Here is a 27250-nt window from a genome sequence, read left to right as displayed (position 1 = left end):
AGCTAGGAACCACCATTTCAAGCTTTTTGCGCTTTGGGATTGGAGTGGTGAAAAACCTCTTTATAAAAATAATCATTTCTTATGCAGTATTCTAGTCATTTTTATCTTGCGTACCGGTTTGGTAATTACCATGTGCGTCTGTTGGATTAACCATTTATAAAAAAAAAGCAAAGCCTATATTATATAATAAAAAGGGATTAGAAAAAAAAAGACTTTTTTGAAGTCGGTAGTGTTGAGAATGAAGCCAGCAAACTGCTGCACTTCGTCACTACGTTATAGGTTACAGGTTTAGTAACTACGTGCATATTGTGTTAACTATGCCTGCAAAATCACTGCTTTATACCTTCTTATGAATAAATTCACCAAATGATTTTGCCTGGTTAAAGAACTTGTATACGAAGTAAAGTAAAATTTTTCGAAATGTTTTGAGCGTCTACATGGAAAAAGAAAAAGGGAAAAGATAAAAAAGTGGTCACCCAAGACAATATATACATCACGACCTCGGAAGAGCTTGTGTAAGGAACATATGACATAAATCTGTGATTCGATGGGTAACTGTGTCTTTTGTAGTCATGGGGAGGTAAGCTTCATGGTGGAAAGGTTTAAATTTTCTTTCACGGTAGTACATGGCATTAAGCGGCCCAGTGTAGCCACCTTGGATTGAACTCTGCAAGAGAAATACACACCTTCAATACTCCTAACCACTCAAAATCTCTCTCTTCTACCGCGGAACTACAAAAGAAAAAGCAGGTAACTGATTTACTGTAGACCTCTCTGCGCGCTTCTCCAAAAAGCGTGCAAGCGATGCCTTCCTAGCGACTGGAAGTTCTGCGCCATAAAGGTAAGCGCAGAGAAATGAGAAGTGCACAAGAAGGAAATGTGTAAAAAGCATGCAGTCAGACGGCAATTGCAAACGTACCAGCTTGGGACCGCTTGACTGCAAGATGCTGCGGCTTCTTTTGTGCCGGTGAGGACATGAATGATGTTATCGGTGAAGACGATGATGGGGGAGAGGCTCTACTACTGTTTGTTTGATTTGCGAGGAGGGAGGGTGTATTATGATGATCATCACTTCCGCCATTTGCAAGAAGCAGCATGATAGCGTTTACCTGCGGCGACCATTAATTAAAGCCTCAGAAACACATACATGACAATTAAGCACCTAATAAGTACGTTAATCTAACTGCCGAATACTTATACCTTGTGTGCTGGCACATCTTCGTAAACGTTCACCAGGCCCGAGTAGAAGATTGTAAGCTGGCCGGTTGCCACCATGGGGACTTGATCGGTACAAGGAGAGAAAAAGGGGCATGTCAGCCCGCCCAGAAGATCTAGGGTCTCAGTTCCTGCTGCCATCTTTAATCCTGATGATTTCGGGACGACGAAGAGGGGAGGCTCACCCAAATCGGGAGGATGGACAGGCGGGTCACGGAAAGGCGAGGTTGCTTCTTTAATGATGTAAAGGGCCTATGAAATCGAATCGCAACGCGCAATGGCAATTTGGCTACCTCTGCCACAATGCCGCACGTGTAATAATTTATCCACCTAAGCACTGCTGAAAAATGGAAGTCTTCCAAAGTAATCTTTAATCTTTGGTCCTTGAAGCCGCTACAAAAGTCTTTTAAAAAATTTGGTTTGCAAAAGAAAACCAAGCTCAATATTGTCTTGCAGACTACGGGAAGACCAATATAAAAATTATTTTTGCTTGGGACGACCTAGGTTAGGGAGAAGTCTTCCTGGACTAATTCTTCCAAACTGTGGAAGGCCAATTTTTAAATTAGCCCGGTCGCCCATCATCCATACATGATACATACCTTTGAAGTTTGTAAAGTAATGAACTGTATAATCGTCTAAATTCTAAAACCCTTGGGCCCCTCGCGGCCTCACGACTCTCACTAGACTCCCACTTCTCTTGCAACTAGCGACCCCGTTGACGCCCTCTTAGCTCTGCCTCAAGCTCGCCCTCTGCGGCTCGACAGTCCACCATCTGCCTCAAGGCTCAGCCCGCCCTCTGCCGTCGATCGGCGCGCCCTCTGCAGGCTGCCTTGACCTTGCTAGGTATGCTATCATGATTCATTGCTATGTATTTTGTTCATGAGAGGTTCTTGTAAAATAGCTAATTTTTTTTATGAAAGGCTACTAGACTTCACTTTATTGTGAGAGTAGGCCCTAAGTTATCAAAGAGTAAGAGAATATCTCTTTTTTTAAAAAGATAAAATAGGCTTTGTATTAAGAGAATGTCTCTTTATAGAGTTTTCAGAGAGTAAAAAAATGTTAAAAAAAAGAAAGATGAAGTAGGCTTTGTATTAAGAGAATGTCTCTTTATAGTTTTCTAGTAAAAGAGTGATATATATATATCATAACTAATGCTCATTGTGAGGTGAAAAAAAGAAGAAAAGACCATGTCTCTATAGCCCTTCACCTCCCAAACTTGGAAAATAACAACACAACGGAGGCACCACCAGCCCCACCGGCTGGAACACTTCTCACAATTCACCACACCACCCATGCCAGAAAGACAGCACAAAACATGGGCACCATAGACAAAGTAAACACCCAGCAATATATTCCCAGAAAACACTTCATACAAGCTTCTCCCGACACAGAAGCTTTACTCACACAACCATACAAACACTCAGGCCTGGATTTACTGCCAAGGAAATTCCACCACGGCCACACTGCCTCAGGAATTCAACCTTGTGTCTGACGACCAAGCCTTTGCAACCACAAACACATCAACACTCTGACCTGTCACTGCCGAGGATACACCACATCCTCAATCACCGCGAACCTCTCACCTGCATGCTGTGCCAACCACACCAGAAAGAACTCGGCCACTTCTCTCTTCAGAGGGCGCCCCACTTGTTAACCCTCAACTCTCTGCAGCCCATCACTTCTGTGTGTGTCGCCAACAGCAGCTACCCAAACATCTCTCTCTCTCTCTCTCTCTCTGTGTTGATCCTCTGCCAGTCACTTCAAACCCAAGCACCACCTGCCCCCCTTGAACCCTTCTCTTTGGCGTGCTATCAGCCCCACCAGCCTTTGCATGTCCCTTGTCTCCTGCTCTATCTTCTAGGCGACCTCCTCACAGCCGCCAGCCTTCCACACACGCTTCCCTCTCCTTTCTTCACGGCGAACCTCCATTGGTCGCGAGCCCTCCTGGGCATCTAGCCTCTCTCACGTCCACCAGCCACACGACTCTTCACTTTAGACAACTTCAAGCTTTCCTCTTCCACACACGCTTCCCTCTCCTTTCTTCACGGCGAACCTCCATTGGTTGCGAGCCCTCCTGGGCATCCAGCCTCTCTCACATCCACCAGCCACACGACTCTTCACTTCAGACAACTTCAAGCTTTCCTCTTCCTCTTGCGCTACCAGCCGCCCTCGCTTTCCTTGCAGCTGCAGTTGCGCCTAGCCACACACAAACAAAAGGGCACCTTCACTACTAGTTCTTCTCAGTCACCGCCAGCCTATCCTCTTCGCCAGCTCGTCACCTTTGACGCCAGCCAGTCTCTCTGCAGCGGCTAGTCAGCGCCTTCTTTCAAGATGTAGTCAGCCGCTTCCTCTGTCTCTGGTATCGCCAACCACAGCTCCAAGGCTTCCACTCCCAGGCGACTCTCTGTCCCTGCACACCAACACGAACGGCCCCCTTGCGCCTCCACGCAGCGTTACCACCACAAGGCGGCTTCCTCACAGCATATGCCTGCGCGGCTGTGCCCGAGAACCAAAACAAACAAGGCGGCCACTTCTCTTTTCATCTGTAGGCTGCGCATCACCCACTGACTCGCCAACTTCTCGCGTCTTCCTTTCACGTGCTTGGCCAACACTGGCAAAAATGTAAACAGCCATGTGGCCTTTGCTTTATTGGCCACATTAATATTATTATTTTTATATTTTTCTTCTAAGGCCTAGAAGATGGCCACAATCAATGCTTTTCACACCAATGGTCAATGCTACCTTGGCCCCTTAATCTTTAATTGCTCCCCATGTTTTCACACACTTTCAACACGACCTGCTAGTGCCCATTGTACTTGGGACGCGCACACATTCAAAGCCATCAAAGAGCTGATATCACCTCGAGCGGACATCCAATGGAAAAACATCCACATCATTCATCGCAGGTACCATACCACCATCAAGCTGTCCAAGAAAATCCATAATAATAGGATCTTCCTCCATGCTCTCCACATCCGCATTACAAATCATCTTCACTTCATCACAAGTCTCTACCCCATCCTCCTCCCTTGTAGAATCTAGCAAACAATCATCCTCAAAGCATTCTGTATCTAGCTCCTCTTCCTTCTTATCAGCAGCCAATCCCAAGGCATCATCCTCTTTACTTCCATGTGCATGCATGTCATCCAGATCACTGTTACAGCCACGATGTCCAAATCCAAAGAAGAATCCAGTGGCAACTCCTCATCTGCAAAAGTCTCAAACCTTGATCCAGATTCCTCATCCTGCTTTTCATCCTGCACAACCTTAGCTTCAATCGCATCATCGATAGGGGCCTTAGCTACATCCACATCATGCATCAAACACAGATCTTCACTTTGCTCCTTCACCTGCTTTTCATCCACTTTCACATGCTTTAAAGACTTTGGAAAAAAATCAGAAGGCACATAAAACATCCCCCTTTGTACCTGTATAGGCCTTTGAGGCTCCTATCTAATCAAACTTTACATAGGACTCATCCACCTCAACCAAATTTACATGCATATCCCTTGCAGACACAACATCTTCATACGGATAAATACCCATCTCCATCTGCTTCAAAATCTTGCCTTCCTTTTCCTTAGCAACCCTAACTGCATCATCAAATGACTTGGGATTCTTCAACTCAACCCTGACCTTTAAATGGGGTAACAAACCATCAATAAACAAGCTCTTCTTCAAAAACATAGGAGGAACTTCTTGCTTTAATGTCATACACCACTTACTCCACAAACATGTAAATACCTTCATAAAATCATTCAGTGATTGCCCATGGACCTGCTTCAAGATGCTCAACTCCTGCCAAAGCACACTAGAATCCTCCACTCCAAAAGGCCTTCCTTCAACCTGTCTAAGGTCAAAACATGTAGCTCACATGCCGCATCCTGTACTTCAAAATCCTTAAGCCCTAGCTTCGGGCATCTCCTTTCAAAAAAATCTTTATCAGCTTCAAAACCTACTCTTCATCTGTCACGATTGCTAATGCATGCCAACTCCATTTTCTCCAAAAAGTCAACCACATCTTCACCCTTCCTGCCATGAAATTCTGGATAAGACCACATCATGAAAACCTGTAACAATCCTTGAGCTCTCCTCAGTGGGACATACATCCTTCTAGGCAAAGAACAACACCAGAGCTCTCCTCAGTAGGGGCACCAGAAAGAATGTGAGGTGAAAAAAAGAAGAAAAGACCACGCCTCTATAGCCCTTCACCTCCCAAACTTGGAAAATAACAACACAACGGAGGCACCACCAGCCACCGGCTGGAACACTTCTCACAATTCACCACACCACCCATGCCAGAAAGACACGACAATACAGGGGCACCATAGACAAAGTAAACACCCAGCAATATATTCCCAGAAAACACTTCATACAAGCTTCTCTCGACATAGAAGCCTTACTCACACAACCATACAAGCACTCAGGCCTGGATTTACTGCCAAGGGAATTCCACCACGGCCACACTACCTTAGGAATTCAACCTTGCGTCTGACGACCAAGCCTTTGCAACCACAAACACATCAACACTCTGACCTGTCTCACTGTCGAGAGGATACACCACATCCTCAATCACCGCGAACCTCTCACCTGCGTGTTGTGCCAACCACACCAGAAAGAACCCGGCCACTTCTCTCTTCAGAGGGCGCCCCACCAGCTAACCCTCAACTCTCTGCAGCCCAGCACTTCTGTGTGTGTCGCCAGCAGCAGCTACCCAAACATCTCTCTCTCTCTCTCTCTCTCTCTCTGTGTGCTGATCCTCTGCCAGTCACTTCAAACCCAAGCACCACACCTGCCCCTTGAACCCTTCTCTTTGGCGTGCTATCAGCCCCACCAGCCTCTACATGTCCCTTGAACCCTTCTCTTTGGCGTGCTATCAGCCCCACCAGCCTCTGCATGTCCCTTGTCTCCTGCTCTGTCTTCTAGGCGACCTCCTCACAGCCGCCAGCCTTCCACACGCTTCCCTCTCCTTTCTTCACGGCGAACCTCCACTGATCGCGAGCCCTCCTGGGCATCCAGCCTCTCTCACGTCCACCAGCCACACGACTCTTCACTTTAGACAGCTTCAAGCTTTCCTCTTCCTCTTGTGCTACCAGCCGCCCTCGCTTTCCTTGCAGAGCTGCAGTTGCGCCTAGCCACACACAAACAAAAGGGCACCTTCACTACCAGTTCTTCTCGTCGAACAGTCACCGCCAGCCTATCCTCTTTGTCAGCTCGTCACCTTTGACGCCAGCGAGTCTCTCTGCAGCAGCTAGTTGGCGCCTTCTTTCAAGATGTAGTCAGCCGCTTCCTCTGTCTTTGGTATCGCCAACCACAGCTCCAAGGTTTCCACTCCTAGGCGACTCTCTGTCCCTACACACCAACACGAACGGGCCCCTTGCGCCTCCACGCAGCGTTACCACCACAAGGCGGCTTCCTCACAGCATATGCCTGCGGGCGGCTGCGCCCGAGAACCAAAACAAACAAGGCGGCCACTTCTCTTTTCATCTGCAGCTGTGCATCACCCGCCGACTCACCAACTTCTCGCGTCTTCCTTTCACGTCCTGGCCAATGCTGGCAAAAATGTAAACAAAAGTAGACTGTCTATTAATTTGCTTTGGGGAGAAAGGGAATTGTAAGGCACCTGTATTAAGAGGAGAAGATGCAGAATGTGAGGTTGCACCTTGAGTGGCCTGAAGCTTTGCACGCTTGCTAGAAGGGGGGGACGATGGAGAACGATCCATAATAGAATCGTGCAGGCGTAGATGCGAGTTGTTGTGTGATGTGGCGTTGCAAGGTTTACCAGCACAGGTGTAGACGAGAGTTGATCTCTGATGTTATGTGCAATTTAGCCTCGTCGCTTACAAGTGCAAGGCAATTTAGCCTCCTCCCTTACAGACATAGCAATGACTTGTTGCCTTTGCCTTCCTGTGTGGCGATGGCGAATCTGTGTGCCTTCTCCTTCACTCGATGAACTCCCTTCGTCTGTGAATTCTTACAAACAATGGCACACACGAGATGGGGAAGCTTCTTTTACGCTTTTTAAGGAATCGTATAGTTTTTAAGGAATCGTATAGTTTTTACGCTTTTTAAGGAATCGTATAGTTTTTAAGGAATCGTATAGTTTTTACGCTTTTTAAGGAATCGTATAGTTGTAAAAGTACTTTGGTTTGCATAGTTTGGTAAGTGGTTTGCATAGTGGTTTGCATAGTTTGGTAGTATCCTTTTGTTCACATAAGTTTGGCGAAGATGCATGGGAAAGTTAAGGTGTAAGAATATGAAGCAATTTAGTATTTTTGATAGGATGGGTTGGCTTAAAAAGTTACTACTTACATGTCGATTAGTGTAAGCCCATTTGGATTAGGGTAGGAATTCAACTTCCACATGCACGGAGTGTGTGGGTGCCTGCAACAACCGGTTTATAGGAAAACTCACACAAGTGGGGAATGTTAAATGTTACTTTGGAGTATTACGCTTTATGTTCATTTACTGTGTGTTGATAACAAAACCAATTTGATAGGAGGCATAGTAAGGAGCATCTTATACTTAGGTACCATTGTAGGGAACGAATATTAATAGGTGGCCACAATGTGTAAAAAATGTTTGTTCATTAATTACCTTGTGATACTAACTTTAAATATAAGATTTTAAGGTTCATATAGGTTTTGGAATTTTGGGATTTTACCTTTGTGGTAGGGTTTGAGGGCGGTGACACTGCAGCCGGGGGCCGTTGCTCCAAGTGGCAACATGCCCAAGGGAGCCTCTCGGGCTACCCTACTGCCCTTGCCCCACCGGCCATAGTTTTTCATGCTATTTTTTGGAAATGAAGGGTCTCCTGCACTTTAGGGTGTCCTTTCCCCCTTCATGTGTGGGACTGTCGAGTATTGATGACGTGCAAGTAGGTGTGGAGAGGCGACATACAGGTGTGGAGAGTTGACATGCATGTAGCTGCATGCATGTTGAAAGAATGAAGAAGAAGGAGATTGTTAGCGCCTCGAGCTTTGCAGCGAGCTGTGTGATGTAGAGACCATGTCAACTTGGTTGAGGGGCTCGCCTCGTAGAAGCTCTTCATCAGAGAGGTCTAGCTCCCCTAAAGCTAGGTATGTCTCCATGGGAAGGGCTTATAGCCTGTTTCACTAGGTTCTAGCTTTCTTAATGTCTAGGAATGAAAAGATCTAGGCTTTGATGTAGTAGCATGGTAACGTCTTTTTTGAATGGGTACAACTCCCTGTAAAGCTGGATGTCATGGATGGTTGTAAGGGCTAGCTCCCAAAAATGCTCAGAACTCTCATCTTACAGAAACGGTGTCGATGGGAAACCCCTTTTTTTCAAATTTAAAAAAGTTCACACTAGTGGGCATGGCTTTAAAATATATATATTTTTTAAGGTTCATAAATTTTTTAACTAAGGTTGAGCATTTCTCTCTCTTTATGTCACATGAACACCTCTCTCTCTCTCTCTCTCTCTCTCTCTCTCTCTCTCTCTCTCTCTCTCTGTGCTACTACTGAGCAACACTCCTCTATCTATGGCACACCCTGGAGCACCTTTCCAACCATTTCCCAAGGGCCATCACAGAAATGCACCATGTTTACGACTATCCATGGTTGTTGTAAGGAAGTGCCCACTCTGACACAACCTAGAGAATCACTGGTGAGTGGAATCTACCTCTCTCTTGTCTCTCTCCCAAAATAGAGATCCCTCCTTCAAATGGGCCAATGGCAAGAAGCAACAGAACTATAAGATGATCTCTCTCTCTCTCTCTCTCTCTCACACACACACACACACACACACAAAACCATATTTTCTCTCTATCTCATGCCCTCTCTAGGGAATTAGTGACCTGATGCCATCTCTAGGGCATTAGTGATCTCTCTCTCTCTCTCTCTCTCTCTCTCTCTCTCTCTCTCTCTCTCTCTCTCTCTCTCTCTCTCTCGTTGCTTCTTATTTCGAAAAGTTTTTCATGGACTCCTTTGCCTTGGTGCCCTCTTCTTGGGTTTCGGCTCATAGGGGAGGCAGTTTTGTTCATGGATATCCTCAAAGGGTTCTCTCTTTCCCAGAAGAAGCAACTTTCATTAGATGTTCTTGCCAGGGTTTTCTTTTAGTTGAAGGCGTTCACAAGAAGTTTTAGACATTTTCCTACTATAATTCCCACTTTGAGGATTACGACAACATCATGAGCTTCTGCAGACGATGCATAGCATACCTAGCTACGTACGGTGGGGGGTAGGGGCTGTTGGCCCCGATGGATAGGGGGCTGGGGACCCCTGCCCCCCCACCGCACCTAGCTAGGTATGTGGAGCCTTATATGTAGAAGCTCATGATGTTGAACACTATAGGGAAACATAATGGAAAAGGGGCCTCTTTCCATGTTATGCACTAAAAGACAAAGGTGCAACTTGTTCTTTAAGTACTTCACATCTATTACAAATTTGCCTCTTACAAAAGAAAAGAATAGATCTGAACTTGGTAATTGAATAGTAAAAGCCATTGATAAGAATATTTTGCAAGGACACAAGTACAACAACAAAATGAGAACTCTTCTTATAATATGTTATTCTCACTTATATATATATATATATATATATTATATATACATATATGTAGTTTTTGAGAATATATATATAGTTTTTTTGAGAATTATTATTTTAATTTTTTTAATTTTTAAAATTTTTAAATCTCACCTCTCTTTAACTGCTGAAGATACGTGCTCACATCAACCCAAAATGGGCAACTGTTAGGTTGTGGAAGAAGGGTATGCAAAATGGATGGTCTCAACAATGCAAGACAATCATCACGCCATTGTTGTGCTCGAACCTCTTCAGGTAGGTATAGGGATATCAAGCTATCCTATAGTCATCAACGACACAAAATTTTCACTCCATCGTGGTACCATTTCTATGTTGTGAATAGGTACGCATCTGGCAAATCATCCTTACGCTGCGTTTGTTCAAAACAATCTAAAGCATTTTGGCTATGCCCCTCTTGGGCATAGCCATCTATTAATGTAGTCCATGTGACAACATTGCTGCAGCTCTCTCTCTCTCTCTCTCTCTCTCTCTCTCTCTCTCTCGGCATACATGTCCACTAGAGCATTGCCCCGCACAATGTCATTCTGTAGTAGAGAGAGAGAGAGAGAGAGAGAGAGAGAGAGAGAGAGAGAGAGAGAGAGAGAGAGAGAGAGAGAGAGAGATCATAGAGACTCCAAATACCTCCATCCATCCGTACTACCAGATCGGCTATGACGGTCTACTGAGGGTCCCCATACCTACACCCCATAAAAGCATAGCTGACGTAACCAGAGTGTCAAAAAGCCAGAGCTTTGTTCGAGGTTTTGCGCAAAGCTCTCTGGATGTGGTGCTGTGCTATTGTACTGAGTGAGCGAGTGTGTGTGTGTGTGTGTGTGTGTGTGTGTGTGTGTGTGTGTGTGAGAGAGAGAGAGAGAGAGAGAGAGAGAGAGAGAGAGAGAGAGAGAGAGAGATGCACAACATTTACCTCCATGTCTCTCTCACACACACCGTACATGCACACTTCTTGCCACCTGAAAGAGAGAGAGAGAGAGAGAGAGAGAGAGAGAGAGAGAGAGAGAGAGAGAGAGAGAGAGAGATGCTAGGTTGAAGTTAAAGACCATCAAAGCAACCCTGAGCAAAGCTCTCTGGATGCGGTGCTACGCTACTGTACTGAGTGCGAAGATGCTTGTGCTGTAAAGAATTTGGAACGAATAAGCCTTATGGTAAAGAGGGGGCTACAACCATTCAGCTTTTCGCTCTTGATAAGCATGCAGAATCGGATGCGCATACGCTAGCTGCCCAAAGGTGGAGGCTCAAAAGCCACAAAGATGTATTGCCAATTAAAAAGCATGCAGAGCTTATGGTTGATGTCGAGAAAAGTCGCATCATAAGTGTTATGCAAACAATGTATTTCATTGCGGTTGAGGACTTGCCTTTGGAGTTTTTCAAGTCTCAATGGAGTTCTTACGATACATGGGTACTCCAAGAATGCCCATCAATGATGAATATTCTGTATATACCAATAGAACTTCCGGGATGGAGTTTCTCAAAGCGGCAAGGGAGCAATCCTTAAAGCCATTGGAAAAAGTCCATTCTTTTTGGTGTTGATCGATGATATACGGATCTCACCTTGGAAAAGCACATGATCGTGTATATAACTTACCTAGAAGATGAAGGTAATGGTCCATGTGCTTGTAAGTTCGTGGCTTTGCTCCCATTGGATGATGGGAAAGCCCAAACGAAGTTCAATGCATTGATGACCCTCTTCGAAGAAATGGGCTTGTCTCTTGCAAAGCTCATTGGGATGGAGCCTCATGTATGAGAGGTGTGAACAATAGAGTGCTTGTTACCAAATTGCAAGAGAAAGTGCCACATGTCATTGGCATACATTGCGTTGTTCAAGATGGGCAAGTTGGAATCAAGATGCGTCAACAAATGGAATTTCTTTTCATTGTGTTCAAAATTTAATTTTTAATATTTTTTTGTATTGTAACTCTTTTAAAACTTTTATTTTTGTGATCTCATAGCTTAGTATATAACTCCACATAAATTATAATGATGTAAATTTGTAGACAAACTCAAGGTGTATAGAAGAATATTAAGATTTTGTGTATAAAACGCTTCTAGGCTCTACTTAATGGTTTATGGGAAGTTCAAATTTTTTTGGAGATGCATAGTGAAGATCTACCATTATGTGTTGTTTCAAGGGGGAAGACCAAGCTTCATTTTGGTCTTCCAAAAAAATACCAAGGGAGGTCTTCCATTTTCAGCCCTAATCCCCTCTTCATAGTCCTGAAATCATCAGGATTAAAGATGGCAGCAGGAACTGAGACCCTAATCTTCTTGGTGGGCTCACATGCCCGTCTTCAGACTCTCCTTGTACCGATCAAGTCCCCATGGTGAGAACCGGCCAGCTTACAATCTTCTACTCGGGCATGGTGAACGTTTACGAAGATGTGCCAGTATTCGGCAGTTAGATTAACGTACTTATTAGGTGCTTAATTGTCATGTATGTGTTTCTGAGGCTTTAATTAATGGTCGCCGCAGGTAAACGCTATCATGCTGCTTCTTGCAAATGGCGGAAGTGATGATCATCATAATACACCCTCCCTCCTCGCAAATCAAACAAACAGTTGTAGAGCCTCTCCCCCATCATCGTCTTCACCGATAACATCATTCATGTCCTCACCGGCACAAAAGAAGCAGCTGCAGCAGCAGCACCATCACCCTATAATCAAGCGATCCCGAGCTGGTACGTTTGCAATTGCCGTCTGACTGCACGATTTTTACACATTTCGTTCTTGTGCACTTCTCATTTCTCTGCGCTTATAAGCTTTATGGCGCAGAACTTCCATTCGCCAGGAAGGCATCGCTTGCACGCTTTTTGCAGAATCGCGCAGACAGGTCTATTACGTGCTTTTTTCTTTTGTAGGTCCGTGGTAGAAGAGAGAGATTTTGAGTGGTTAGGAGTATTGAAGGTGTGTATTTCTCTTGCAGAGTTCAATCCAAGGTGGCTACACTGGGTCGCTTAATGCCATGCACTACCGTGAAAGAAAATTCAAGCCTTTCCACCATGAAGCTTACCTCCCCATGACTACAAACGAAGGAATACCCCACAGTTACCCATCGAATCACAGATTTGTGTCATATGTTCCTTACACAAGCTCTTCCCAGGTCGTGATGTATATATTGTCTTGGGTGACCACTTTTTTATCTTTTCCCTTTTTCTTTTTTCATGTCGACCCTCCAAAAATACTTTACTTCGTATACAAGTTCTTTAACCAGGCAAAATCATTTGGTGAATTTATTCATAAGAAGGTATGAAGCATTGATTTTGCAGCCATAGTTAACACAACATGCACATAGTTACTAATCCTATAATAAACACTAGAAAGACGAAGTGCAATAGTTTGCTGGCATTAGGCAAAATATGGACTCTCATTTTTGCCCCTTAAAGGTTTCTACACCTCCTCTCTCTAGAAAAATAGCCTAATGGTAAAATTTTTACAAATCAACTCAAAAGTAAGTGGAGTTTGGACATTTGAAATCTACTCGTCGAGACCTTTCCAATGATATATAGCATGATAAGCAATTTTGAATATTCAAGAAGTCCCCAAATTGGCGATGATACGTCATCACCAATTTGGGGACTTCTTGAATAATCAAAACTTTCCATCATACTATATATCATTGGAAAGATCTCAATGAGTAGATTCTAAATGTGCAATCTCCGCCATCTTTTGATTTGATTTGCAAAAAATTCACCATGAACCCATTTCTCTAGAGAGAGGTATTTCACCTAAATTATGCTTCATTCTCAACATTACCGCCTTCAAAAAAGTGTTTTTTTTCTAATCCCTTTTTTACTATATGATATAGACTTTACTTTTTTTTAAATAAAAGAAAAAAATGGTTAATCCAACACACGCACATGGTAATTACTAGACTGGTACGCAAGCTAAAAATGACTAGAATATTGCATAAGTGCTCCTTAAGAAATGATTATTTTTATAAAGAGGTTTTCCACCGCTCCAATGCCAAAGTGCTAAAATCTTAAAATGGTGGTTGGCTAACTGAAGTGATAGGTTGGGGCTAGTGGAGCAAGGTTTGTTGTTCTCATAAAATCAGGTTGCCAATGTGGAAATTGATTTTTTTGTTGAGGGCTCAGCATTGTCCAAAAGTGGAGAGAAAGAATTTCAAAGTTTCTGGGTGATTATTGCATATTACAAATACTTTTTTGTTGTGTGTAAGGTTTTGCAATATTTTCTCGAAACTAAGTAAGTAATGGACAACGAAAATCAAAAAGTCAGTCTGAAAGGGAGTGGGTTGGAGTAAAAGGGAAGATTAGTGCTAGGCAGGCCAAAGAGGAAGCCAGAAGAGATCATACTATTTCGAGGGTAGAAGTAAAAGAAAGCAAATCTCAAGGTAGCCTAACCCCTTTACTGTACTCTAATCCCTATAACCCCTTGAGGGAAGAGGATAGTGGCCCTTCTTCGGTGCAAAGGTTTGACTATCACGTTGAGGAAGCTTGGAAGGGGATCCAGAAAGAGGAAGTGGCACTTAGGGAAGGTGAGGAAGTTGATATGGTCCCTGAAACGGCTTTGTCTCATGAATAAGTCAATAGGATTTTTCGGCTGCACCACATGGAATGTAAAAGGGATTAAGGATAAAAAAAAGAATGCTTCTTTTTGGGGGCTAGTTACGCATTGGGGATTTTCTGTTATGGCTATCCAAGAGCATAATCTTTTTGGTAATATCCTTAGCCATGATAGATTTAGGGACTGGGTGGTGTTGTATGGGGGATAAATTTTGGGTATAGCGGTGTTATGACTATAGTTAGAAATGATAAAAATCCTAGTATTATTGCCAATCATCCTAACATTAGGATTCTTATAATAGAAATTCTGGTTTAGGGGGGAAAGAATCTGCCTTATTAACATCTATGGGGCTCATAATCACAAGATTAGGAGTGAGATGTGGAATTGGATTGTCAATTTGAATTCCAGGTCCCTTGCATCCTTTTGGGTGATTTTAAAATGGTTGAGAGACTAGTGGGATAGGTGTGGGGGAAGTACAACTCTAATGGGTAAATAAAAAGGAAGTAATCTGGGATTGGGTGATAGTTGGAATCTAGGGGATTGGAGAGATAACTTTAGTCATACTTATTTGAGTCTGCAATATATCACCTTCTCTTCCAGAATTGACAGAGTGACATTCTTTAGTCAACAAGCATCATGGGTCCCTCTCACACTCCGAGAGTCTCCATAAATTTTAGCACCACCATCTCTGGTCATATGCCCTTTAAATAGAGCTGGGTTGCCAGCAGTGAGAGAAACTAGAACTAACTGAGTTCCCTAGAGTCAATAACCTTCTTCTTAAGGATGATTTATTTGTTGAATACACAGAGGAGGCCATTGGGAGGTTGAAAAGGAGAGGTATGTCAGATGGATCATGGAGGCAGTTCTCCAATGAAATGCAAGGTTTCATCAGAGTTGTTGGCAAACTAAAAGTTGAGGAGAGGAGCCAAGAAGGGAAGATGTGGGCAATGCAATTGGAGAGTCTAAAATTGAAAAGGCAAATTGATAAACTCACTGCTGAGGAGACTAATCTTTACTTTAGATGCCAATCTAGGTTAAAACAAGAGGATGATAGATGTGCTAGAGAGGTGGGAAACTGGGTGAAATGGAAGTCCTTCAATAATAAAAGGAAACTAGAGAGTTGTCTTTTTAGACTTTTCAAAGGGAGGAATAGTAGGGAAGTGGTGGGGAGAAGTTTGGATGTGAGAATGGACAACCTCTGGAGAGTATTGAACAAATGGCTAGGAAATGGGTAGATTTCTTGGGGTCTACCCTTAGCCTGAAGGAGGACTGTTCTCACAGGAGGTTTCAGGCAAAAGATAAATTTCTAGGCTTAATCAAACAGAGTGTGGACCCTAACAAGGCTAGATGGCTGGAGAGGGATGTTGATATTGAGGAGTGATGGGTTGCTCTCTTGAAATTAGGAAGGGAGAAGGCTCCTGGATGGGATGGTTTGTCTATGGATTTCTTTTTTGCTTTTTGGCCATCCCTAAAGAATATTGTTTGGGAAATGTGTAGAAAAGCCTTTAACTCGGTAGTATGGATATGGACTTTAAATAAGGGCTTGTGAAGCTAATCCCTAAGCAAACTGGCCTGCAATAGGTATTGGAGGCCCATCACACTGTTGACTATTGTCTATAAGATATTGGCTAAGGCAATTGCTCTCAGAATTACCCTCGTTTTAGAAGAAGTCATTTCTAAGAAACAACATGGGTTTACTAAGGGTAGGTCAATATATGAAAATATCTTTGTAGCCATGTTAGGAAGAGATGTAGCCCTTAAAACTTAGCAAAAATGTATCATGTTGCAATTGGATCTACAAAAGGCTTATGATGATAGGGTGCATTGGGCTTTTGTTGCAAGAGTGATGGAGAAACTTGGATTTGGAACTAAAATGGCAACATGTATTTACACCTTAACTTGGGGTGGGCAATCTAATTTCTTGTTAAATGGGACGGTGGTTGTGGGGTTTGAGGTAAATAGATCTGTAAGGCAAGGCTACCCTCTTGCTCCCCTCTTATTTGCTATTGCTTCCCACCCCTTGGTGGTGTTTCTAGAAGATGCTTGTAGAAGTGGGAGTGTCACTGGGCTGAAACTGAGATACAATGAACAACTGATTATACAATGTTTTGCTGATGACTCTTTATTGTTTTTGAAAGATGAGAATAACAATATAAGACTAGCTTTGGCTATTATATAGAATTTTGATGTAGCATCTACACTATAAGGAAAAGAGGCCGTAGGTACGTTTTGATAACGTGGTTTAAAATGTTACGGGCACATTTATAAGCGCGTCTATTGACACGCATCTATAATAGAGCCTATATGAATGTCTATAAGCACATCTATACTGCGTAATAGATGCGCTCTAAAATTTAAAAAAAATCCAGAGAGTTGCCGGTGCAAATGTACAGCTACATTTTCTACATAGGCAGCTCTCTGGTTTAAGGTTTTGCTTACTTGTACATAGATGAATAAAGATAAGCAAAGATATCAACATAAAAAACTTAAATTAAAGATAGATATGCACAAAAATATTTCTGAACACACTTCGAATATTGATTAAAGAAGATGAGAAATTACATTTTATATCCAAAAATTTATCCATACATGATCATAGCCACATAAGGCTTGAATAAAAACATAGATACATAAAGAAGATGAAAAATTTCATCTTATATCCAAGAAGTTGTCCATACATGATGGTAGCCATATGAGGCTTGAAAAAGAAATATAGTTGCATAAACCAAAACTATACATGAAGAAAAACTTACGGGCGACTACTCGGAGGAGCCATCACTCTCGGAGTCTTCTTGTCCTCCTTCTTGTCCACCTTGTGCCTACACAAAGTGAAGATATATATAAATAAAAATAGAAAGTATTATAAAGGTCAAAACATGTTTTGTAAATAAAAATAAAAAGTATTACCTGCATTGGTGTTCTCCTTGCTCGATTGTATTGTTCGTTCGGAGATGATCCCTTCATCATGAAGGTAATCCCATGTATCTCCTCTACTGTTGGTGACAATGGTAGCCAGTCTCTGCTGGGGTAGGATCTCTACCCACAATGTCACGCTACATCACAAGACAAACATTACAACAATTATAACACAACTCAAATAGAGAGCATACAAAGAAAAGACATAAAGTTGCACTATACATACAAACTCAGTCTCCCATGATGCCCGACCTCCTCCAGATCCGAAGTGCGACGATCCATATCACTCCATTTGACCGGCATCTATTCGGGCTTTCTCCTCCTTTGCATGTCTCCCTACTAGAGGCCTCCTATTCTTAAGTATGTCTTTGATTTTGTGTCGCGCCCGTCTCTGTTAAACCTTTGGTCGTGAGGATTAGGATAATTCATGTGGAAAGCTTTAATGCAATCATCCACTAGGCTCACAATGCACGCGAGTCTTGAAAATCACTTTATTTATGTATCCTCCACATCAGTCCATTGCATTCCAATATGTTTATTATCGAAACTACAATTAGACAAATGAGACATAGATAGCCCGATATAGATTTATTGTGATATGTTGCTATTATGTTTTTGAGATTACATGTAAAGATTCAAGCCTTTTTGAGATTACATGTATAGATTTATCGTGATGTGTTGGCTTTCGTGACATTACTTAATCATTCACCTTTGGATTGCTTTTCATGGAATTACTTGATATGCCCAAGCCCTTACATATATCCAACCGTGAAGGTTTAAGATTTTAAAAAAAAGTTTTACTTTGATGAAAAGATGTAAGGATTGAATCATTGTCCTTTGGATTTTTTTTCATGGCATTTCTTGAGATACCTAAGCCTTTGCATGTATCCATCCCTTTCACCACATTACTTGATTTATACCTATTTTTTCTCTCTTTCCTTGCAAATATGCTTTCTGGAGATTCATTTTGTATATAGATGCACCAAAACATCATGCATATTATCAAAATCTTGTGCACATAGTTCAGCAAATGATATTTTTGGGGATTGAAAATTCTGTTTTTCTTTGCAAGGTCCACAATTGCAATTGCATAGGAAATTTCTATAGATTGCATCTATAAGCGGGTCTAAAATCGCATTTAGTTTCAAAGGAACTAGACACGATTATAGACGCGTTTATAGATGCGATTGTAAACGCCCTCGTACTTGCGTGTCTATGCAGTGCGTATATGCTTGCTTTATGTTATAGTGCTAGATCTAGGTGTAACATTCAAAAAGCTAGAATTATAAGCTTGACTAAAGACAATGATCTTGATTTATAGAGATGGGGGTGTGAGGTGGTGCGAAAAGGACAAATAGTCATACTGTTGGGAATCCCATTTGGGGTTGATGTTACAAACAAATAGATGATTGACTAGGCAATAAGAAAGTTTTTAGAAAAGTTACGAAAATGGGAGGGAATTAGAGTGTCTTTTCATAACAGCATTGCAATATGTAATGCTGTGCTGAATGCTTATATTCTGTTTTTATGCCCGGTGATGGATTTTGGAAAGAGTCATTGGAAATGGATAGTGGGACCTATCATATATTTTTTATGGAGGAATGGAAGAGTTTCCAAAAGGGTTCCAGCCTGGTTGGCATGGGATAGGTTGTCTGTTCCTAAAGGGGAAGGGGGTGTTGGAATTTTACATATGCCTACTCATACCCTTGCAAGGGCTTTCTTAATGCTTCCCAAATGTCTGCATCAAGATGAAAATTTGTTTGTTATGGTGAGGGAATTAGTAGAATTGACACTAGTTCATGCTAAAGGTATATGGTAGGGTTTGGGGTGGAAAGACAAATTATTATCCTATGCTCCTCTGAAATTGACAGGTTCCCCCTTATGCAAGATGATGTGCAAGAGGTGGAAGGGTGGCTTGAGCCTTATGACCTGGGATGGGGGATGAAGAGTGTCAAGCAATTCTATACTCAGCCTGGGGATTTGGTGGACACATAAATTCAACCCTCCTTTAGGTCTACTTGATACTAACTCTGCAAAGAATCTGAATAATAAACGCCTGAATAGACTAAATGATTGTTGGGATTGGACAATTGTAGGGTGGAAAGAATTGGACAATTGTAGGGTGGAAAGAATTGGACAAGTTAATATTGGAGTTCCATTTGTCTATTAGGGAGAGGGATCTGATGGCTCAGGTGATGGTGCATATTCAAAGTCGGTGGTGTTCCATTGCTACACATGAGTCATGTTGGGTAATGGACTAGGCTTGGTTTAATGGGGTTAAGCTAGTAAATGGAAAAACTAGAGACCCGTACATTGAGTTACGAAAAGGAAAAAGCAATGTGGAGTATTATAACAAGATTTGGAGAGTGAGCTGGAGTTTTGGATATTGGAAAAAAAGAGATGGAAGTTGTTGTGGGAGAGTCAGATACTTCGTAAATTTTAGGTTTTTCTATGGAGAGTATATATGTGGGCTTTACCCATTGGATCTAAACTGCTACACAAGAACTTCACTAGTGGATGTTGTCCTAGGTAATCTGCATTTTGGAAGATGGCAAACATACTTTTTGGGATTTCCCAGCCATCAAAGGTGCATGGGGTAGGATTGGAAAGTGGGTTGGGAAATGCTTAGGATTTCAGGGCCATTGGGGAGATTAGATCCTTGGGAAATGGGCTTTTAATGATGAAGTTGCAGAAATATTGTTTAATATTATCAAAGCAGGCTACTTGTGGGAAATTTGGACCACAAGGAATGCTATTATTTTTCAGAATGCATCTCTTGTTGGTATTGATGTGACATATGTAATTCATAAATGTGTGTGTATGTGCTGGTCTGTAATTAATGTGAATAAGTTGAGAAAAGAGGGGATGGATCGGTTGATGCAGAAACTGCAGATGAGCATCACTTGATTCACACATCAACTGCAGATGAGCATCACTTGATGCAGAAACTGCAGATGAGCATCACTTGATTCACACATCAACTTGGGGAATCTTCAAGCATACTAGGGTAACCTAATCCATGGCTCATATTTTGTAGGTAAGTTTTGCTGAGGGTTGGAAGACCAAGTTGCCCAAATTTGGACCCAAAACGTACCTTAAAGAGAAACATGTGGATTATACTTTTGTTGCTTTCACAGAAAATCCTATGGGGACCATACCTATAGTAAAAATTTAGTCTAAAAAAGGGGACATAATGGAAAAACAAACCCCAAGGGGGTGTACCACTGAGGCTATGATGGAGGCTAGCATCATGCTAGGATATCAAGTCTCTTGGGAGGAGAAATCTAGTTTTCTCTTAGGGGATGAGAGATGGACTTTGTTGTGTAAATTATTAACTGAAGTGAAATGTGAGAATATCGGACTAATGTAGCTTTGGATGTAATTAGCACAGTTGTGTACTCATCTTTCAGTTAATGTATATATATATATATATATATACTTATTATTGATCTAAAAAAAAAGAATGGAGAAAATCAAATCTGCCTTAGTCAATCCTCAATTTTTAACGGTATAAGGTTCCCAATTGTTTTTTTAAAAGGACCTGATCAATAAAGTATAAATATTATATTCTAAAAGGTTCCTATGCCCTTTTATAAGGTTGATAGTTAATTACTTTTATAGTAAAAAATCAATAACACTCTTCCTTACATAGCTTCATTCGACAAACATCCATATTTTGGTTTTTTATCTCTGTAGTTTAAAAATAAAATGCAAGGTCCCTTCCACCCTATCTCTATCTCTCCTTTTCCATAGCACAAGTACATTCTCTCTCTCTCTCTCTCTCTCTCTCTCTCTCTCTCTCTCTCTTTTATATCTCCAGATAACGAAATAATTTTTTTTTGCAGTAGAAGATATATTAAAAAAGAAAGGGAAGGAAGAAGTCTTTGTAAGATTCCTCCCCCAACCCCCTTTTGATGTCTAGTATCTTCCCCTGTAATCAATCCCTCTTCAGAAATATAAAGACCTTGTTTCTAACTGTTTTAACCTAGAGAGAGAAAATATTCTAGAGATAGAATATTCAGATTTTTAATATTTTTGGATAGAAAATTATCTCATCTTATTAAAATAAGTTCCCCTGAAACAGAAATTCAAAAAGAATTTTCCAATGTGCAATTGAAATTAATTAGAAATAGGTATAAAGAACCTTAGTCTAAGGGTCTAGATTTTCAGAAATCTTTGGATTATGGTCCAATTAAGGTTCCTATGGGCCAATAGCATCAATCCATGTGTAGGGAGGAGATAAATCCAATTTGTAAAAAGAAGATATCCAAAAATGAGTAAATGCTCACATAAGATGAAGAGTTGAAAATGTACAAGGTTTATTAGTAAAAAACTATGAGCAATATTAAAAATATGAGATATTTTGGGTATAATGATTCCATTTTGACACATATGTAAGGAAGGGGAGTTCTTTAAAGGAGGTGCATATTTCACATAAGATGAAGAGTTGAAAATGTACAAGTTTTATTAGTAAAAAACTATGAGCAATATTAAAAATATGAGATATTTTGGATATAATGATTCCATTTTGACACCTAGGTAAGGAAGGTGAGTCCCTTAAATGCTCACATAAGATGAAGAGTTGAAAATGTACAAGGTTTAATAGTAAAAAAACTATGAGTAATATAAAAATATGAGATATTTTGAGTGTAAGGATTCCATTTTAGACACATCAGTAAGGAAAAGGAGGGCCTTCAATGAGGCGCCTAAAACACATGCTTAAATGAGTTTTAAAATCATAAAAGTTCAGATATTTCATCTCTCCTCTCTCCTCATTCAAGTCTAGTTCCAAAAAGTTAGCTTAACTAACCTAAAAATGATCAAAAAGTGACCAAACTGACTTGGAAAATTCTAGAATCAGTTTGTTTGGTTAGGAGCTCAAATTTTCCTATAAATAGAAGCCTCCCCTTGTTGAAAAAAATATAGTGTCTTATGCATTGTTACTCTACTCCACCTAAGCCAAGAACTGTGAATTCTTTAATAATTCACTAGTTTTTGACACTTCTCTCTTTCTTTAATCTCCATTTTGGTGGCTCCATCAACATACTAAACCAATTGATTGGTTGGGGGCCTCTACCGTGAACAAAGAAGCAAGCAATTTGTAAGGTAAGTATGGTGAATTTTGATTTTTTCTATAATTTCTCAATGTTTCTCTCTTCTCAACCCCTCTCAAGCTTAAGAAGCTTAATTGGTATGGTTTTTGAAATGCTATTGAAGTTAATTAATTAATGATAGTAAAGAATTACATAAATCTCCATTTATGTTTAATTCTAATGGTTTTTTTCTCTCTCACTTAAGAAATGGTCATACTCATGACCCATTCTCAATCAAAATGAAGCTTTTCATAAAACTTTTCCTTAATCCAAGATTAATCTATGCTTGAGAATAAATTAATAGTTTTTTTATCTATGCTTTTAGTTTATGATTATTTTTGATTAAGAGTTAATGATCCAATTAGGGATCATTCTAATCATTCCCTTAAAGATAACCTATCTTTTAAAATAATTGAGATTTATTAGTTATAGTAGCGGAGCTATGGTAAAATTTTATAAAAATTTACACATAAAATAAATTCATTCGAAGCATGAAAAGAGGATTTCCTACCATATTCTAGGAATTATCATCCTAGATTAATTGAAAGAATTTCATAGTAATCATGGAAAAATTGAATTTTTATATTATGCATAAAGGATAAATTTTATATCAAAAGTATTACTTTTATCATTTTTATTTTATGCATAGAAGTATGCATAATGGATAAATTTTTATATCAAAAGTGTTACTTTTATCATTTTTATTTTCATGCATAGAAGTATGCATAATGGATAAAATTTTATATCAAAAGTGTTACTTTTAGCATAATTAAATTTCATGCATAGAGGTATGCATAAAGGATAAATATTTTATTATAAAAGTGTTACTTTTAGCATAATTGAATTTCATGCATAGAGGTATGCATAAAAGATAAATATTTTATTATAAAAGTGTTACTTTTAACATAATTGAATTTCATGCATAGAGGTATGCATAAAAGATAAATATTTTATTATAAAAGCGTTACTTTTAACATAATTGAATTTCATGCATAGAGGCATGAATAAAAGATGAATATTTTATTATTTTATTATAAAACTGTAAAGAAAAAAAATGATTATTTTATTATAAAAAGTTATTTTCATCATATTGAATTTCGTGCATAGAAATGAAAAAAAAATTATTATTTTATTATAAAAATATTACAAAAAAAATGATTATTTTATTGTAAAAGTGTTACTTTTATCACAATTGAAATTCTTGCATAGAGGTATGCATAAAAAAAAATGAGTTAGGATGTGATAAGAGGAGTTAGGATGTGATAAGAGGTGTATGAGATGTGATAAGATGAGATAAGATGCATATGAGATGAGTTAGGATGTGATAAGAGGAGTTAGGATGTGATAAGAGGTGTATGAGATGTGATAAGATATATATGAGATGAGATAAGATATATATGAGATGAGTTAAGATGTGATAAGATGTGTATGGAATGAGATAAGAAGTGTATGTGATGAGATAAGATGTATATGAGATGAGTTAAGATGTGATAAGATGAGTTAAGATGTGTATGGAATGAGATAAGAAGTATATGTGATGAGATAAGATGTATATGGGTTGTCATAAGGTGAAAATGGATGTGATGTAAAAGAATAGATGTGAAGGCGTATGGGGCTATATGAATGGGAAGGAAAAAAAATAAAAAAATATAGATGTATGTATGTGGAGTATGGATGTGAATATGCATGTAGATGTAGATGTACGAATGAGGATGTGGATGTATGCATATGGATGTGTATGTATGGATGTATGCATGTAGATGTGGATGTATGCATGTGGATGTGTATGTATGGATGTATGTATGTGGATGTGGATGTATGAGTAAGGATGTGAAAATGGATGTATGCATGGATGTGTATGAAGAATAATGAAGGTGAATGTGTATGGGAAATAATGTGTCGTTGACATGAATGAATGGATGAGAACGAGTACATATGAAGGGAATGTGGAATAAGTGATGTGGATTGAGGAGGGATAATGTGGAAAGATGGAATTCGATATAGAAACTGTATTTTGTGACTGTTTGTAAATGACTGTTTTATGTCAAGAATGCTGGGAAAGCATTTTGACCGTCTTGTGATCAAGGTCGTGGAGACCTAACTGATAAAGTTGCAACTGCTGACGGAGAGTCAATGGAGGACGTCTCGCGTAGCAAGGTCGGCCGAGGTCTTGACCAGCCTCGGTGCGATTAAAATGGTGAGCTTGCGGTATGGTGGATGAGGGGCCAAGGAAGCGGCCTATGAGTGAAGCGCTAGGTCACCTGCGAAGGATCCTAGAGGGTGCTGACCATACGGTGCTCGGGCTCTAGGTCGCCCAGGATACCCACGCGTGCGTCGAGGAAGATATTGGAACAAGGAGTAAGAGTTGTTTTCTGAAACCGGGCATGGATCTGGTTGACTGACCTTGCTGGTCCTCAACAGATGAGTCCATGGCTCTTTATATGGATCTGTTGGTTGATCTTGCTGATCTTCAACGAGAGTCCATCTTGATAAGTGATTATATTGCCGAGTATTATGGGCTAGGAACTATTGAAACGGCCCCTGAGTGGACAGGTGGTGAGCGTTCTAGTTGCCAATGATACCATAGATACTCTGATGAAGGAATGATGGGAAATTGAATCAACCGGATAATTTGGAAGATGGTGATCAGTGATACTATGGTTTTATTAAAGGATTATTTTAAAACTAGTTGAATCTGTGAAAAGGCAATTTCATATTGGGTGTGTAAGTGGTGTGACTAGTTTTATTTTGCATGAACTTCTGGCTAGGGGGCCTTGGAACTCTTTTCCTTGGTACCCGGGACAAAACCTAACCAAATTCTTAATTGGATCCCATCACTACAGTGGTTGGGCAGTTGGCTAACCCATGGGACTGGATGGGGTTAGGCTGGACTGATGGATCCGTAAATCAAGACTCAAATTCTGTTACTACGATAGATAAAGCAAATCCCCGATAGTAATTGTTCTATGGATAGGAATCCATGGCTGTGCCTCTTGATGGGGAAAAAAGCGTTGATTCCAATGATCCAAGTGCAAGTTTCTTCCTTGATCTGACCAAGTATCTTTATAGATGCAGTCGGATCTGTTTGATCAGTAAGGGTTTGACTACGTTAGAGTAAAAGTTTTCATGGTGGAATCACCCGTGCTTTCTAGTAAAGGAAGTTTTTTCCGGGTTTGGTTTTGGAACAACCGACGGATTAGTCTCTTATCTGGATATCCATGGGTGAGGCCCCGAATGTGGGACCCCTGTCCCGCGCGAGAAGTGCTACTTCCGCCAGTATCCTGAATCCGTTGCTCGGTGGGAACAGGGGGATCTCACAGTTGGTATCAGAGCATTTGGCTAATAAAGATCAATTGAGAAACCAAATATGTCAAAAATTTATCAAGAAGCGCAAAAAAGGTTGTAATTGTGTGATATAATTCATACAATTTGATATTCAAACTGAAATTCGTAATTTGGTAATTGGGTCTTCATATGGAAATACCGCAATTATATAGAATCCCTGACTTGCTTGAGGCCTAATTCTTTATCTCTTGGGGAGTATAAGAAGTTATCCCCCAGATATTGTGGGCCTTATATCTGAATTCAATGAAAGTAAGTAACTTAGCCTTACAAGCTTCTTTTACCTCCTCATCTCAAAGTTTTTAATGTATTTCATAGAAATATGTGCCAAACCCAAATCAAGGAAAGACGGTAAAACTTCAGTGGCAAGATACCGTTGGCTTCTAAGTTACGCTAGCTCCTTCCTTTATATGAGTCGTAACTTTTACCTGTCGCTCACAGTAATCTTACTTCCATCGATCTCCCTTCTTCTTAATCTCCTTCATGGCTTGGCAACAAGAATTAGTTTTATCCATGATGATTTCTCACCTTCAAGACGCAAGAGAGTCTGTGAAGAAAGATTTTATAGAACAGTATGAGCGCTCACTTTTCCCTCACTTGGGAACTTCTGTAGCGCAGACCAAATGGCGGACCTATCAAGACATAACTAGGGTAACACCCTGGGGTCAGCAGCACTTTCGTAACAATGTCCGCTTGGCCATGGTTATTGAAGCTTTGGGTTTGGGTCCCCGATACTACTGCGTCATGAGATCAAGACATCTTGGGTTTTCTGAGCGGGTCTTCTTACTGGCGTGTTTTCTTCCTCATGAGAAGGTATGTCTTTACCCCGTTTTTGGCTTACCTCTCAGAGGTCCTTTTGTTAGATCACCTCATACCACTGAGATAGGTGTGGCAATAACCAACAGAATTATTCCCATAGATGAGTTACCTTACACGTGCGTAGCTTGTGAGTGCTGCTTTTGTGATCATATGATGGATGGGCTTATGGAAGTGTAAAGAGTTCTTCTATCTTTACTGTATAAGTTCCGAGAATGAATAAAGTTTAAATCTTTTTCTTATTTTGAATCTTGCTCTCTTTAAGACTTTTCTTGGTGGTTAATCTTGATTAAAATTTTTCTCTAAGTCTCATATTCGTGCATCTTGCGAAATTATCCCAGTTTGCGAGATGAGGACATCTCGCGTTTTTTAAGTGGGGTAGAATGTAAGATTCCTCCCCCAACCCCCTTTTGATGTCTAGTATCTTCCCCTGTAATCAATCCCTCTTCAGAAATATAAAGACCTTGTTTCTAACTGTTTTAACCTAGAGAGAGAAAATATTCTAGAGAGAGAATATTCAGATTTTTAATATTTTTGGATAGAAAATTATCTCATCTTATTAAAATAAGTTCCCCTGAAACAGAAATTCAAAAAGAATTTTCCAATGTGCAATTGAAATTAATTAGAAATAGGTATAAAGAACCTTAGTCTAAGGGTCTAGATTTTCAGAAATCTTTGGATTATGGTCCAATTAAGGTTCCTATGGGCCAATAGCATCAATCCATGTGTAGGGAGGAGATAAATCGAATTTGTAAAAAGAAGATACCCAAAAATGAGTAAATGC

At 40.4% G+C, this 27250-nt stretch overlaps 2 protein-coding genes across 2 annotated transcripts; one reads left to right on the top strand and one right to left on the bottom strand.

The window, feature by feature from the left end:
• Window positions 1-397: 397 nt before the first annotated feature.
• LOC147625388 (protein TIFY 10b-like) lies at window positions 398-1447 on the bottom strand. Its single transcript, XM_086819003.1, has 4 exons — window positions 1201-1447; window positions 920-1109; window positions 771-828; window positions 398-667 (listed from the first exon to the last, which is right to left on the bottom strand). The coding sequence occupies exons 1-4, from the start codon at window positions 1354-1356 to the stop codon at window positions 571-573; spliced, it is 501 nt and encodes a 166-aa protein (XP_086675129.1). The 5' UTR covers window positions 1357-1447; the 3' UTR covers window positions 398-570.
• A 10802-nt stretch (window positions 1448-12249) lies between these two features.
• LOC147625387 (uncharacterized) lies at window positions 12250-12808 on the top strand. The gene is made up of 3 exons (XM_086819002.1): window positions 12250-12453; window positions 12548-12605; window positions 12699-12808. The coding sequence occupies exons 1-3, from the start codon at window positions 12261-12263 to the stop codon at window positions 12793-12795; spliced, it is 348 nt and encodes a 115-aa protein (XP_086675128.1). The 5' UTR covers window positions 12250-12260; the 3' UTR covers window positions 12796-12808.
• Window positions 12809-27250: the final 14442 nt, after the last annotated feature.

The sequence above is a fragment of the Cibotium barometz genome, chromosome 24 (assembly GCF_041138505.1).
Source record: "Cibotium barometz isolate CiBa-2024 chromosome 24, ASM4113850v1, whole genome shotgun sequence".
NCBI classification, from domain to species: domain Eukaryota; kingdom Viridiplantae; phylum Streptophyta; class Polypodiopsida; order Cyatheales; family Cibotiaceae; genus Cibotium; species Cibotium barometz.
The sequence above is the reverse complement of the archived record's forward strand: the minus strand, read 5'-3'. Positions and strand labels throughout refer to the sequence as shown.

Coding starts and splice junctions, on each gene's coding strand:
- LOC147625387 (XM_086819002.1), top strand. CDS start 12,261: ATGCTGCTTCTTGCAAATGGCGGAAGTGATGATCATCATAATACACCC. Junction 12,454..12,547: donor AATCAAGCGATCCCGAGCTG/GTACGTTTGCAA, acceptor TTTATGGCGCAG/AACTTCCATTCGCCAGGAAG. Junction 12,606..12,698: donor TTGCAGAATCGCGCAGACAG/GTCTATTACGTG, acceptor TTTCTCTTGCAG/AGTTCAATCCAAGGTGGCTA.
- LOC147625388 (XM_086819003.1), bottom strand. CDS start 1,356: ATGGCAGCAGGAACTGAGACCCTAGATCTTCTGGGCGGGCTGACATGC. Junction 1,110..1,200: donor AAGATGTGCCAGCACACAAG/GTATAAGTATTC, acceptor TGGTCGCCGCAG/GTAAACGCTATCATGCTGCT. Junction 668..770: donor TTGGAGAAGCGCGCAGAGAG/GTCTACAGTAAA, acceptor TTTCTCTTGCAG/AGTTCAATCCAAGGTGGCTA.